The sequence below is a fragment of the Salvelinus namaycush genome, chromosome 11 (assembly GCF_016432855.1).
Source record: "Salvelinus namaycush isolate Seneca chromosome 11, SaNama_1.0, whole genome shotgun sequence".
In the NCBI taxonomy this organism is placed as follows: Eukaryota; Metazoa; Chordata; class Actinopteri; order Salmoniformes; family Salmonidae; genus Salvelinus; species Salvelinus namaycush.
The window spans coordinates 23833033-23847371 of NC_052317.1; the positions used below are offsets into that span (position 1 = coordinate 23833033).

The window sequence follows — 14339 nt, forward strand, 5'->3', positions numbered from 1 at the left end:
GGAACCGCTTAAGGCCCATATCCCTCAGCTCCCTGCCTAGCAATAATGATGCAATGTGTAGCGATAACGAGGAGACTCCACCCAAAGTGGGGTCTGTATACTACCACGGGTGAAACCATGTCTTTGTCTAATGCAGCTGTATTGAGCCTCTGGGAAGAATAAACTTGGTTTGAGCTTTCACAGTGTCCGTCGAGTTCTTACTCTAATAATAGAACCTAACACCTCTTACATTCAGTGTCTGCATCCCAAATGGCACCCTATTCCCATGTATAGTGCCCTGCTTTTGACCAGGACCCATAGGAATCTGGCCAAAAGTAGAGCACTATATAGGAAATAGTGCACTACTTCTGACCAGAACCCGATGGGCCCCGATCAAAAGTAGTGCACAAAATTGGAAACCTTATGGGCCCTGGTTAAAGGTGTTGCACTATATAGGGCACTGGACAAAAATAGTGCACTATATAGGGAATAAGATGCCATTTGGGACAAAGCCAGTGAGTGTGATGTGAGCCTCCTCAACGGAATGCCTTTCATCACTCATTAAACACCAGAGTCTCTAACAATAGACAACACTTAAGCAAAGTTCCCTGCCACTGTTTCCACATGCTATCATTTTAACATTGGTGGCACAAATCCCACTCAAGTCATGGGACCAATATTAGCATTGTTCGCACATCATGTTCAAATCGTCTAAGTGACTTCGTTGAGCTTCACCATAAATTGTAGATACTTTTGGATGATTTAGACATGATGCGTGAAAAATGCTTATATCAGTCCCATGACTTGAATGGGATTTGTGCCACAAATGCTAAAATGTTAGCATGTGGAAACAGTGCTAGGGAAACAAAACCAACGCACGAATTGCTGTCCTACCTTGTCCATAGACTGCTTACAGGGTAAGGAAACCAATGTGTAATTTTTTAATTTGGGCGAACTATCGCTTGAAGAAGCTACTTATCTATGGGAAACCACTCCCACTACCAACTGCTCCCATTTTCTATAAAGGGCCCTGGTCAAAAGTAGTGCACCATATAGGGAATTTAGGACTGACCCCATTGTTAACTAGAAATGACACAACGACAAGGTTCCAGTTCAACAAGTTTACTAAACCGTATTAGCACACTACATGGTTGCCATTGTACTCAGGCCAGGTTCATCCACAACGAGCCTGCTGCGCAGCCGCACTAATAACAGAGTGAATGCCCCGTAAAAACAGAAATATAGGGATACTTAAAACATGAACTTAACACCCATGACATGGCAAAATGTTAAATAACCTTACTTCTCATTTTCATGACCCTCATTTGAAAGAATAGCTTTGTCCCCTGAACACAGATCTTGCCAGAGTTGATTTGTCTCAGTGTCAGTGGTAGAATGGTACAAGCCCCCAAGTAGTGTCTGTCATGATCTCACCTCATGGATGAAGTAGACTTTAGCTCCCACATAAATACCCATGCGGACCACAGCCCGAACAGCAGCATTCATACCTGCACAACGAGAGAGAGACAGTGAGTGAGTGAGTGAGTGAGTGAGTGAGTGAGTGAGTGAGTGAGTGAGTGAGTGAGTGAGTGAGTGAGTGAGTGAGTGAGTGAGTGAGTGAGTGAGTGAGTGAGTGAGTGAGTGAGTGAGTGAGTGAGTGAGTGAGTGAGTGAGTGAGTGAGTGAGTGAGTGAGTGAGTGAGTGAGTGAGTGAGTGAGAGAATTAAAAATGGCAGTACATGCATTGCATGTCCATTCAGTAGACTCCAGACTGAAAACACTCATCAGAGAGATGGAATGAATCAGAGATAAATCAACCAAATTAAAGTGATGTCCCACTGAATCAACGTTGTTTTCAAGGAAATGACGTTGAACCAACATGGAATAGACATTGAATTGACGTCTTTGCCTAATGGGGTGCTTCGTCCAGCAGAGAAAGATGCTTGCATAGCCATCGGCCATGTGTCATTGCATTAATTCAATATCTAATACATTTTCCATTTACAGACTGAAAACTGATCATAATGATTATACAAACTGGCATCTTAGTTGTACCAAAACTGTAAGCACTGATTCTGGTACTGTGGGTTGGCTAGTGCCATGCAGTCATGCTAGGATACCAGTAACAATATAAAATGAAGGAGATGAGTCTACACATGGAGAATGGCACAGATTTCTCAATGTGGATTAATAATGATAAACACTTTAAAAGTTATTAATCCACTGGAAGATTTCCTGAAGCATGGCCCATGGTTCTGTGAGTCATTATAGAAATCCCCCTATATACAGAACAAACTGATCTTTTCTGGCAGGTAAGACTTGCAAGTGGTTTTTACTAACATCATGTGAGAAAATATGCATACTGATTGAATTCATGTGCATTATACATTTGAAACTAAAATATTCTCAATAACATTTGACACAGCGTTTTCACGTGCTCAAATGTCATCACATGTGCAGTTGGCATGGCATCACATGTTGAAATTTTGTATCACCATGTTGTCACTTTTATTTCAAATGAGATCATGTTTTCTTCACGTTGTTACATGTTATCACATTAACTTTACATAAAATCACGTGATCACGTTTTTCCCAAAGATTGGAAAGCTGCCGCGGTCATCCCCCTCTTCAAAGGGGGAGAAACTCTAGACCCTAACTGCTACAGACCTATATCTATCCTACCCTGCCTTTCTAAGGTCTTCGAAAGCCAAGTTAACAAACAGACCGACCATTTCGAATCCCACCGTACCTTCTCCGCTATGCAATCTGGTTTCAGAGCTGGTCATGGGTGCACCTCAGCCACGCTCAAGGTCCTAAATGATATCTTAACCGCCATCGATAAGAGACATTAATGTGCAGCCGTATTCATCGACCTGGCCAAGGCTTTCGACTCTGTCAATCACCACATTCTTATCGGCAGACTCAACAGCCTTGGTTTCTCAAATGATTGCCTCGCCTGGTTCACCAACTACTTCTCTGATAGAGTTCAGTGTGTCAAATCGGAGGGCCTGTTGTCCGGACCTCTGGCAGTCTCTATGGGGGTGCCACAGGGTTCAATTCTCGGGCCGGCTCTCTTCTCTGTGTACATCAATGATGTCGCTCTTGCTGCTGGTGATTCTCTGATCCACCTCTACACAGACGACACCATTCTGTAAACCTCTGGCCCTTCTTTGGACACTGTGTTAACTAACCTCCAGACGAGTTTTAATGCCATACAACTCTCCTTCCGTGGCCTCCAACTGCTCTTAAACGCGAGTAAAACTAAATGCACGCTCTTCAAACGATCGCTGCCCACACCTAACTGTGGATCAAATCTATTATTATTATTAACAAAAAACACAAATATAACTTGAGAAATTCAATGCAGTGTGCTTTACTCTGGACGGTTCTGACTTAGAATATGTGGACAACTACAAATACCTAGGTGTCTGGTTAGATTGTAAACTCTCCTTCCAGACTCACATTAAGCATCTCCAATCCAAAATTAAATCTAGAATAGGCTTCCTATTTCGCAACAAAGCCTCCTTCGCTCATGCTGCCAAACATACCCTTGTAAAACTGACCATCCTACTGACCCTTGACTTCGGTGATGTCATTTACAAAATAGCCTCCAACACTCTACTCAACAAATTGGATGCAGTCTATCACAGTGCCATCCGTTTTGTCACCAAAGTCCCATATACTACCCACCACTGCGACCTGTATGCTCTCGTTGGCTGGCCCTCGCTTCATACTCGTCGCCAAACCCACTGGCTCCAGGTCATCTACAAGTCTCTGCTAGGTAAAGCCCCGCCTTATCTCAGCTCACTGGTCACCATAGCAGCACCCACCCGTAGCACTGGTCACTCCCAAAGCCAATTCTTCCTTTGGCCCACTTTCCTTCCAGTTCTCTGCTGCCAATGACTGGAACGAACTGCAAAAATCACTGAAGCTGGAGACTCATATCTCCCTCACTAGCTTAAAGCACCAGCTGTCAGAGCAGCTCACAGATCACTGCACCTGTACATAGCCCATCTGTAAATAGCCCATCCAACTACCTCATCCCCATACTGTATTTATGTATTTATCTTTGAACCTTTGCATCTTTGCACCCCAGTATATCTACTTGTGTCACAGCCGTTAAAAGAACTGGATCAAGGTGCAGCGTGGATTTTCTTTATTTAATTGAAATGACGCCGAACAAAACAATAAACACTATAAAAACAAACCGTGAAGCTACAGGCTATGTGCCCTAAACAAAAGTCAACTTCCCACAAACACAGGTGGAAAAAAGAGCTACCTAAGTATGGTTCCCAATCAGAGACAACGATAGACTGCTGTCCCTGATTGAGAACCATACCCGGCCAAAACATAGAAATAGAAAATCATAGAAACACAAAACATAGAATGCCCACCCCAACTCACGCCCTGACCAAACCAAAATAGAGACATAAAAAGGATCTCTAAGGTCAGGGCGTAACAACTTGCACATTCATCTTCTGCACATCTACCATTCCAGTGTTTAATTGCTATAATAATTAATAATTATAATTTCTTCACCACCATGGCCTATTTATTGCCTTACCTCCCTTATCCTACCTCATTTGCACACACTGTATATATACTTTTTCTACTGTATTATTGACTGTATGTTTGTTAATTCCATGTGTAACGCTGTGTTGTTCTATGTGTCGAACTGCTTGCTTTATTTTGGCCAGGTCGCAGTTGTAAATGACAACTTGTTCTCAACTAGCCTTCCTGGTTAAATAAAGGTGAAATAAATAAAATAAAAAAGGTGGTTTTTCCATAAGGATTTAAGACAAATTAAAGTCATGAACAACTAGCCTATTTCCCAAATATTCCAATAGCCTCTAAGAAGTTACTGTTCTCCTAAAGTTGCAGCTTTCAAAAATAATGGAAGTCGGAGTCTATAGGCTATTCTCAATCACAGCTTTATGAGTGATATAACAAACAATAGCCTATTAAAACAGGCTGATGAGGCAACGCAATTATTATCCAGTTCTCAAGACTGTAGACTTTGCTTCTATAAAACCCATTATTTATAACCTAACTCACTACGGTAAAACAGCCTGTTCCTCATCAGCTGACTGTCACTTTGCTCCATCATATGTACGAGACACAGACACAGACAGACACACCTGTACCATGCTGAATCTCCACCAGAAATAAATATTATATTTGCCTGCACTTAACCTCTGCTCAGGCTTCCAACAACAATATATTTGGTCATGATTCGTCCAGATGTAGCATGCGATTTTGCGCTATAGCTCAACGGGGGTTTTACCAGAGGTGTTCATTTTGTTTATTTAGCTAACACACCTGACTCCAATAATCAACTAATCATGATCTTCAGTTTAATGCAATTAGTTTAAATCAGCTGTGTTTGCTAGGGATGGGGGGGAAAGTGTGACAACAATCAGGCCCCTGAGGACTGGTATAGCACAATATTTTATGAGTACATAATCACGATAGGACAAAGGTTGACATCGCCCAACCCTATTGTGGGGAGCTAGAATTGTCATTACATGGTCATAAATGAAACTTGTAGGCTCCTGTCACTGGTGCTCTGGTGAGAAAGGGAGTAGCCTACTACTCTACTCCCCACCACGTCACACTTCAATGACAGATAGGCTATTATTGCAAATGTAGGATACTACAGTATACTAAGTTCAGTGGAAATCTCAGCCTACTGTAGCCTGTATGCCAATAAGACAGTCCATATTCAGAGAGTACAATATTGTTACTGGATGACAGCCAGGCATGAAGCAATGAAGGGCTGAGTCACTATTACTCTATTACTACCACAGTCCTTAACTGGGATGTCAGTTGGGTTTCCACATTATAGTAGCATCCTGAGGCTCATTTTTGTTCTCTCTAACGGACATTTGTTTTTGGTCCGTATCTCTAAGACCATACTTGCCACTGTGTTAGGTTCTGTTGTACCTTTAAGAGGACATTCTGGGTTTTTCCAATGATACCATATGTGTATGAGTGTCACCTTGATATTTTTATCATTCTGGTTCTTCAAAATGGCAACCATCACAATTCCCATTACAATTAGCATATTTTATGGTAAGTGTGTGTAATTGTGTAATTATAATTTTTGTGAGTTTGATATTCAAATTGTTTCTAATAGATAAATATCTCAGTAGCAGTTTGGTGCGTTTTCAGAGCAGCCTTTGTAGTGGACATCAGGATGTACTATGTTTTCTACCTACTGTCACCATTTACTGTAATGTTACATTTTTCATATTATCAACTGAGATCCACTGAGATAATTTTATGGACAATAAAATAAAATAAATATATATAGAGATTTATTTTAATGTTCTTTGTAAGATGTTTTTTTCCCACCCCAAACACTTATGTGGTGTAAAAAAAATGAATAATCAAAACCCTTTTTTTTGCTGGGTCTCAGAGGATAGTCAGAAAGGAAGAGGCAAAGTGAGAGGTTTTACTCTGCCCAAAATCTGTCCACGAAAATAAGCCCAAGAAGTGAGGAATTTTTGTATGGAGATCAACAAGAGTGTAAAATTGTCATTGCTAATTTGCTTGATCAAATAGAAGATGGTTAGGTTGTTACGAATGTTACGAATAGACTGATATAAGTGGATGCATGTGAAGTTGAACCTGTTCTATAGATAGAGTACTCATCATGGATATAACCTGTTTAAGCATGGACATTGCCATTTTAAAGTAGTCAACAGGGTGTGGATTACTATGAGTTGGGAGCAATCAGCCAATGAAGAAGAAAATTGAATACTTTAAATGGAGATAGCCTAAATGGCGCTGCCCATAATGTCATAGACGTTATAATGGCAGATACAATGATGAGTCCTCTATCTCTATGGCCTGTTGTTCACACCTGTATGTGACCTCTCATTGGCTAGAAAGGTCCCACCAGATCTCGCCTCCTCCCACCTGCCTTCCATCTTTGAGGACATGTATTTCCATGGTTACAGTGGTCACTTGACTATCTTGTCAATATAATATACAATCTTTGGAATAGTGACGCATAGAGGCAAAACCAATGATGTACAGTTGAAGACAGGATACGATGTATTTCACAACACAGGCGTATGTACGCATACAACCTATAAAGTTGAAGTCGGAAGTTTACAGTAGTATTACATTTAATTTAATTTCATTACAGTACAACGGTTTGATTTGTTTGATCTTAGCACTTTTTTCTTAGCTAGCTACATAGCCGTCTTTGTATCAAAGATAATTGTGTAGTTTAGATTATTATCGAATTATCGAATCTTCTAACGTTGTCAACACTGCTAGCTAGCCAGCTAGCCAACTTCTACCGAAACAGTACAACGGAACGATTTGATTAGTGTAGTGTTAGCTAGCTACATAGTTGTCTTTGCTGTCTTTGTATCTAAGATAATTGTGTAGTTTAGAGTAATTATCTAGCCAGTTATCGAGGTTACCTAGCCAGTTATCGAGGCTACCTAGCCAGCAACACTTTCAAACAAAGTCAACAACGCAGCCACTGCTAGCTAGCCTACTTCACCAGCCAGCAGTACAGCATCATTTTAATCATTTTAGTCAATAAGATTTTTGCAACGTAAACTTAACTTTCTGAACATTCGAGACGTGTAGTCCACTTGTCATTCCAATCTCCTTTGCATTAGCGTAGCCTCTTCTGTAGCCTGTCAACTATGTGTCTGTCTATCCCTGTTCTCTCCTCTCTGCACAGACCATACAAACGCTTCACACCGCGTGGCCGCTGCCACCCTAACCTGGTGGTCCCAGCGCGCACGACCCACGTGGAGTTCCAGGTCTCCGGCAGCCTCTGGAACTGCCGATCTGCGGCCAACAAGGCAGAGTTCATCTCAGCCTATGCTTCCCTCCAGTCCCTCGACTTCTTGGCACTGACGGAAACATGGATTACCACAGATAACACTGCTACTCCTACTGCTCTCTCCTCGTCCGCCCACGTGTTCTCGCACACCCCGAGAGCTTCTGGTCAGCGGGGTGGTGGCACTGGGATCCTCATCTCTCCCAAGTGGACATTCTCTCTTTCTCCCCTGACCCATCTGTCTATCGCCTCCTTTGAATTCCATGCTGTCACAGTTACCAGCCCTTTCAAGCTTAACATCCTTATCATTTATCGCCCTCCAGGTTCCCTTGGAGAGTTCATCAATGAGCTTGACGCCTTGATAAGTTCCTTCCCTGAGGATGGCTCACCTCTCACAGTTCTGGGTGACTTTAACCTCCCCACGTCTACCTTTGACTCATTCCTCTCTGCCTCCCTCTTTCCACTCCTCTCCTCTTTTGACCTCACCCTCTCACCTTCCCCCCCTACTCACAAGGCAGGCAATACGCTTGACCTCATCTTTACTAGATGCTGTTCTTCCACTAATCTCATTGCAACTCCCCTCCAAGTCTCCGACCACTACCTTGTATCCTTTTCCCTCTCGCTCTCATCCAACACTTCCCACTCTGCCCCTACTCGGATGGTATCGCGCCGTCCCAACCTTCGCTCTCTCTCCCCCGCTACTCTCTCCTCTTCCATCCTATCATCTCTTCCCTCTGCTCAAACCTTCTCCAACCTATCTCCTGATTCTGCCTCCTCAACCCTCCTCTCCTCCCTTTCTGCATCCTTTGACTCTCTATGTCCCCTATCCTCCAGGCCGGCTCGGTCCTCCCCTCCTGCTCCGTGGCTCGACGACTCATTGCGAGCTCACAGAACAGGGCTCCGGGCAGCCGAGCGGAAATGGAGGAGAACTCGCCTCCCTGCGGACCTGGCATCCTTTCACTCCCTCCTCTCTACATTTTCCTCTTCTGTCTCTGCTGCTAAAGCCACTTTCTACCACTCTAAATTCCAAGCATCTGCCTCTAACCCTAGGAAGCTCTTTGCCACCTTCTCCTCCCTCCTGAATCCTCCTCCCCCTCCCCCCCCTCCTCCCTCTCTGCGGATGACTTCGTCAACCATTTTGAAAAGAAGGTTGACGACATCCGATCCTCGTTTGCTAAGTCAAACGACACCGCTGGTTCTGCTCACACTGCCCTACCCTGTGCTTTGACCTCTTTCTCCCCTCTCTCCCCAGATGAAATATCGCGTCTTGTGACGGCCGGCCGCCCAACAACCTGCCCGCTTGACCCTATCCCCTCCTCTCTTCTCCAGACCATTTCCGGAGACCTTCTCCCTTACCTCACCTCGCTCATCAACTCATCCTTGACCGCTGGCTACGTCCCTTCCGTCTTCAAGAGAGCGAGAGTTGCACCCCTTCTGAAAAAACCTACACTCGATCCCTCCGATGTCAACAACTACAGACCAGTATCCCTTCTTTCTTTTCTCTCCAAAACTCTTGAACGTGCCGTCCTTGGCCAGCTCTCCTGCTATCTCTCTCAGAATGACCTTCTTGATCCAAATCAGTCAGGTTTCAAGACTAGTCATTCAACTGAGACTGCTCTTCTCTGTGTCACGGAGGCGCTCCGCACTGCTAAAGCTAACTCTCTCTCCTCTGCTCTCATCCTTCTAGACCTATCGGCTGCCTTTGATACTGTGAACCATCAGATCCTCCTCTCCACCCTCTCCGAGTTGGGCATCTCCGGCGCGGCCCACGCTTGGATTGCGTCCTACCTGACAGGTCGCTCCTACCAGGTGGCGTGGCGAGAATCTGTCTCCTCACCACGTGCTCTCACCACTGGTGTCCCCCAGGGCTCTGTTCTAGGCCCTCTCCTATTCTCGCTATACACCAAGTCACTTGGCTCTGTCATAACCTCACATGGTCTCTCCTATCATTGCTATGCAGACGACACACAAGTAATCTTCTCCTTTCCCCCTTCTGATAACCAGGTGGCGAATCGCATCTCTGCATGTCTGGCAGACATATCAGTGTGGATGACGGATCACCACCTCAAGCTGAACCTCGGCAAGAAGGAGCTGCTCTTCCTCCCGGGGAAGGACTGCCTGTTCCATGATCTCGCCATCACGGTTGACAACTCCATTGTGTCCTCCTCCCAGAGCGCTAAGAACCTTGGCGTGATCCTGGACAACACCCTGTCGTTCTCAACTAACATCAAGGCGGTGGCCCGTTCCTGTAGGTTCATGCTCTACAACATTCGCAGAGTACGACCCTGCCTCACACAGGAAGCGGCGCAGGTCCTAATCCAGGCACTTGTCATCTCCCGTCTGGATTACTGCAACTCGCTGTTGGCTGGGCTCCCTGCCTGTGCCATTAAACCCCTACAACTCATCCAGAACGCCGCAGCCCGTCTGGTGTTCAACCTTCCCAAGTTCTCTCACGTCACCCCGCTCCTCAGCTCTCTCCACTGGCTTCCAGTTGAAGCTCGCATCCGCTACAAGACCATGGTGCTTGCCTACGGAGCTGTGAGGGGAACGGCACCTCCATACCTTCAGGCTCTGATCAGGCCCTACACCCAAACAAGGGCACTGCGTTCATCCACCTCTGGCCTGCTCGCCTCCCTACCCCTGAGGAAGTACAGTTCCGGCTCAGCCCAGTCAAAACTGTTCGCTGCTCTGGCACCCCAATGGTGGAACAAACTCCCTCACGACGCCAGGTCAGCGGAGTCAATCACCACCTTCCGGAGACACCTGAAACCCCACCTCTTTAAGGAATACCTAGGATAGGATAAAGTAATCCTTCTAACCCCCCTCCCCCCCCCCCCCCCTTAAAAGATTTAGATGCACTATTGTAAAGTGGCTGTTCCACTGGATATCATAAGGTGAATGCACCAATTTGTAAGTCGCTCTGGATAAGAGCGTCTGCTAAATGACTTAAATGTAAATGTAAATGTACATACACTTTAGCCAAATACATTTAAACTCAGTTTTTCACAATTCCTGACATCTAATCATAGTAAAAATTCCCTGTCTTAGGTCAGATAGGATCACCACTTTATTTTAAGAATGTGAAATGTCAGAATAATAGTAGAGAGAATTATTTATTTAAGATTTTATTTCTTTCATCACATTCCCAGTGGGTCAAAAGTTTACATACACTCAATTAGTATTTGGTAGCATTGCCTTTAAATTGATTAACTTGGGTCAAACGTTTCGGCTAGCCTTCCACAAGCGTCCCACAATAAGTTGGGTGAATTTTGGCCCAATCCTCCTGACAGAGCTGGTGTAACTGAGTCAGGTTTGTAGGCCTTCTTGCTCGCACATGCTTTTTCAGTTCTGCCCACAAATCGTCTATGGGATTGAGGTCAGGGTTTCGTGATGGCCACTCCAATACCTTGACTTTGTTGTCCTTAAGCCATTTTGCCACAACTTTGAAAGTATACTTGGGGTCATTGTCCATTTGGAAGACCCAGTCTTGAGATGTTGCTTCAATATATTCACATAATTTTCCATCTTCATGATGCCATCTATTTTGTGAAGTGCGCCAGTCCCTCCTGCAGCAAAGCACCCCCACAACATGATGCTGCCACCCCCTGCTTCACGGTTGGGATGGTGTTCTTCGGCTTGCACGTCTCCCCCTTTTTCCTCCAAACATAACGATGGTCATTATGGCCAAACAGTTCTAATTTTGTTTCATCAGACCAGAGGACATTTCTCCAAAAAGTACGATCTTTGTCCCCATGTGCAGTTGCAAACCGTAGTCTGGCTTTTTTATGGCGGTTTTGGAGCAGTGGCTTCTTCCTTGCTGAGCGGCCTTTTAGGTTATATCGATATAGAACTCGTTTTACTGTGGATATAGATACTTTTGTACCTGTTTCCTCCAGCATCTTCATGTAACAGTATAGCTTCCGTCCCTCTCCTCGCCCCTACCTGGGCTTGTACCAGGGACCCTCTGCACACATCGACAACAGTCACCCTCGAAGCATCGTTACCCATCGCTCCACAAAAGCCGCAGCCCTTGCAGGGCAAGGGGAACAACTACTTCAAGGTCTCAGAGCCAGTGACGTCACCGATTGAAACGCTATTAGCGCGCACCCTGCTAACTAGCTAGCCATTTCACATCGGTTACATTCACAAGGTCCTTTGCTGTTGTTCTGGGATTGATTTGCACTTTTCGCAACAAAGTACGTTCATCTCTAGGAGACAGAACGCGTCTCTTTCCTGAGCGGTATGATGGCTGCGTGGTCCCATGGTGTTTATACTTGCGTACTATTGTTTGTACAGATGAACGTGGTAGCCTCAGGCATTTGGAAATTGCTCCCAAGGATGAACCAGACTTGTGGAGGTCTACAATTTGTTTTCTGAGGTCTTGGCTGATTTCTTTTGATTTTCCCATGATGTCAAGCAAAGAGGCCCTGAGCAAAGAGGCCCTGAGTTTGAAGGTAGGCCTTGAAATACATCCACGGGTATAGCTCCAATTGACTCAAATGATGTCAATTAGCCTATCAGAAGCTTCTAAAGCCATGACATCATTTTCTGGAATTTTCCAAGCTGTTTAAAGGCACAGTCAACTTAGTGTATGTGAACTTCTGACCCATTGGAATTGTGATACAGTGAATTATAAGTGAAACTATCTGTCTGTAAACAATTGTTGGAAAAATTACTTGTGTCATGTCTAACCGACTTGCCAAAACTATAGTTTGTTAACAAGACATTTGTGGCATGGTTGAAAAACGAGTTTTAATGACTCCAACCTAAGTGTATGTAAACTTCCAACTTCAACTGTTTATAAACCCTGGACTGGGCATTGAGAGGCTTTGAACCAACAGATCAGCCATATTGGCATTCCCCGGTAGGAGCAGTCCTCCATAGGAATGAATGGAATTCTACAGTATTTCAATTAAATGTTTCAAGAACAAAATTATATGTATTTAAGTATGTTTTGGTTGTAGTGGGGACAGTAATATTAGTCATCTCCAAAAATGTATACTCTAAGGAAAATGTTTTCATATAGTTTCCTTTTTTATGCTTAGCTCACATAACATAATTTAAAAGTATGCATGAAGATGTCTGTAATAGAATAAGCGTGGCAAAAACGAATGTAGACATTAATAAATGCATTTCTATCACTTGCAAAATATTTTTTACAAGGTAGGGGCGTACCAAGATGGAGGTCCGGTGGCTTCAACATAGCTCCCCAAACGGACATCTAGTTTATATATAAATCATTGGGAAAACCCCGCTACTTCCCGCTCCTCACGTAGGCCTGGCCTACAGTACATGATCCCCACCCTTCCTCACGACTCAAGTGGATGTCTGCCCATCTGTCATGTACGCTACAAGACCTGTGTTTTAACGCACAGGGGAAGTCGATGATGAAAGGCATTGCAACAGTCTATAAAGTTACATTCATTACAATATTAGGTACACGCCAATGATGGAATTTGAGGTGTACGGTCTATATCTTTGCTCTCTAAAATCTTGGCATGTAGACTTTAACATGCAGGGCGCGATAGCTGCAGACTGACATTTCTGCGCCACGTTATCTACCCAACGATTGGAAGTCTGCAATGCAGGCTTCAGTAACATCAAATATGGTATCCTGACTTATTTGCTCCTATAGGCTACATGTGTTTTATCGGTTATAAGAGTGCATAATCACCTTTCTTTAAATTACGAGAAATTGTAACATAACTTCCAAATAATTCCACAAATAATGGTTAGGCCCCTATATTTAAAATGTTACTGTTGAATAGCTTATAGACTGTCAGTGCCAATACTCAACCATATCATCTGTTGCATAATTTTGTTGACCATACGATAACAAATAGGCCTACTGTAAGATAAATTGATCCTTTAGGCTAAACAATGATAGCACTTGGAAAAATGATAACTCAACAATTTGTTTCCCTTTTAGTATCATGTAGTTATTACACTGTAATCCATTTGATACAATATATCACTCATATCCACTTGTTTCAATAATCGATACCTTGAGCATCTCCTCCACTTGTCAGAACGCCGATGGATTTCCCGGCGCCAGAGAGATTCTCAAATAATTTCTTTGTGTCCTGCTGCTTCGCCATGGCTCCTCTTCTATCCTTCACAAATATAATATCTGAACACCGGTAGTCTTACTTTGTTTTGAAACAAAATAAGTGATGCAGTGGTTACGCCCCCTTTTCCTGCTCTCGACACGCTCATATCCCCACTGTTCCCGATGGCAGCAGTGAGCCTATGAGGGAGCTTTCCTCCTGTAATTAATTAATTGACAGTGCTGTTATCCAATAGATTACTGTATCACGTATATTCCTCAAACTTTTCAGACCAATTGGGTCCGTAGAAACTACTAAAGCGACAAGATGGTAGGGACTAGGAAAGTTTCCACTACTTACCACAACCACAGAGTCAAAATTGGATATAGATTTTTTTCTTGGATCTTTTTGGTCTTAATTTAAGGTTAAGGTTAGGCATAAGGTTCACAGTATGGTTAATGTTAGGTTAAAGGTTATGGTTAGGTTTAAAATCACATTTTAATAAGA

The 14339-nt window shown here is 43.8% G+C and overlaps 1 protein-coding gene across 3 annotated transcripts in view; it reads right to left on the reverse strand.

The window, feature by feature from the left end:
* The window catches only part of LOC120055935 (ATP-dependent 6-phosphofructokinase, platelet type-like), a 40280-nt gene extending 26309 nt beyond the window's left edge, over positions 1 to 13971 (reverse strand). For 2 of the 3 annotated variants that reach the window (XM_039004000.1, XM_039003999.1), the window contains exons 1-2: positions 13790 to 13970; positions 1414 to 1487 (exon numbers count right to left, since the gene is read on the reverse strand). In XM_039004000.1, the coding sequence (XP_038859928.1) occupies positions 1414 to 1487; positions 13790 to 13883 (168 nt within the window). In that variant the 5' untranslated portion in view covers positions 13884 to 13970. Of the gene's footprint in view, positions 1 to 1413; positions 1488 to 13789 lie in introns of all 3 variants that reach the window. The other variant, XM_039003998.1, reaches the window with a different exon arrangement.
* Positions 13972 to 14339: the final 368 nt, after the last annotated feature.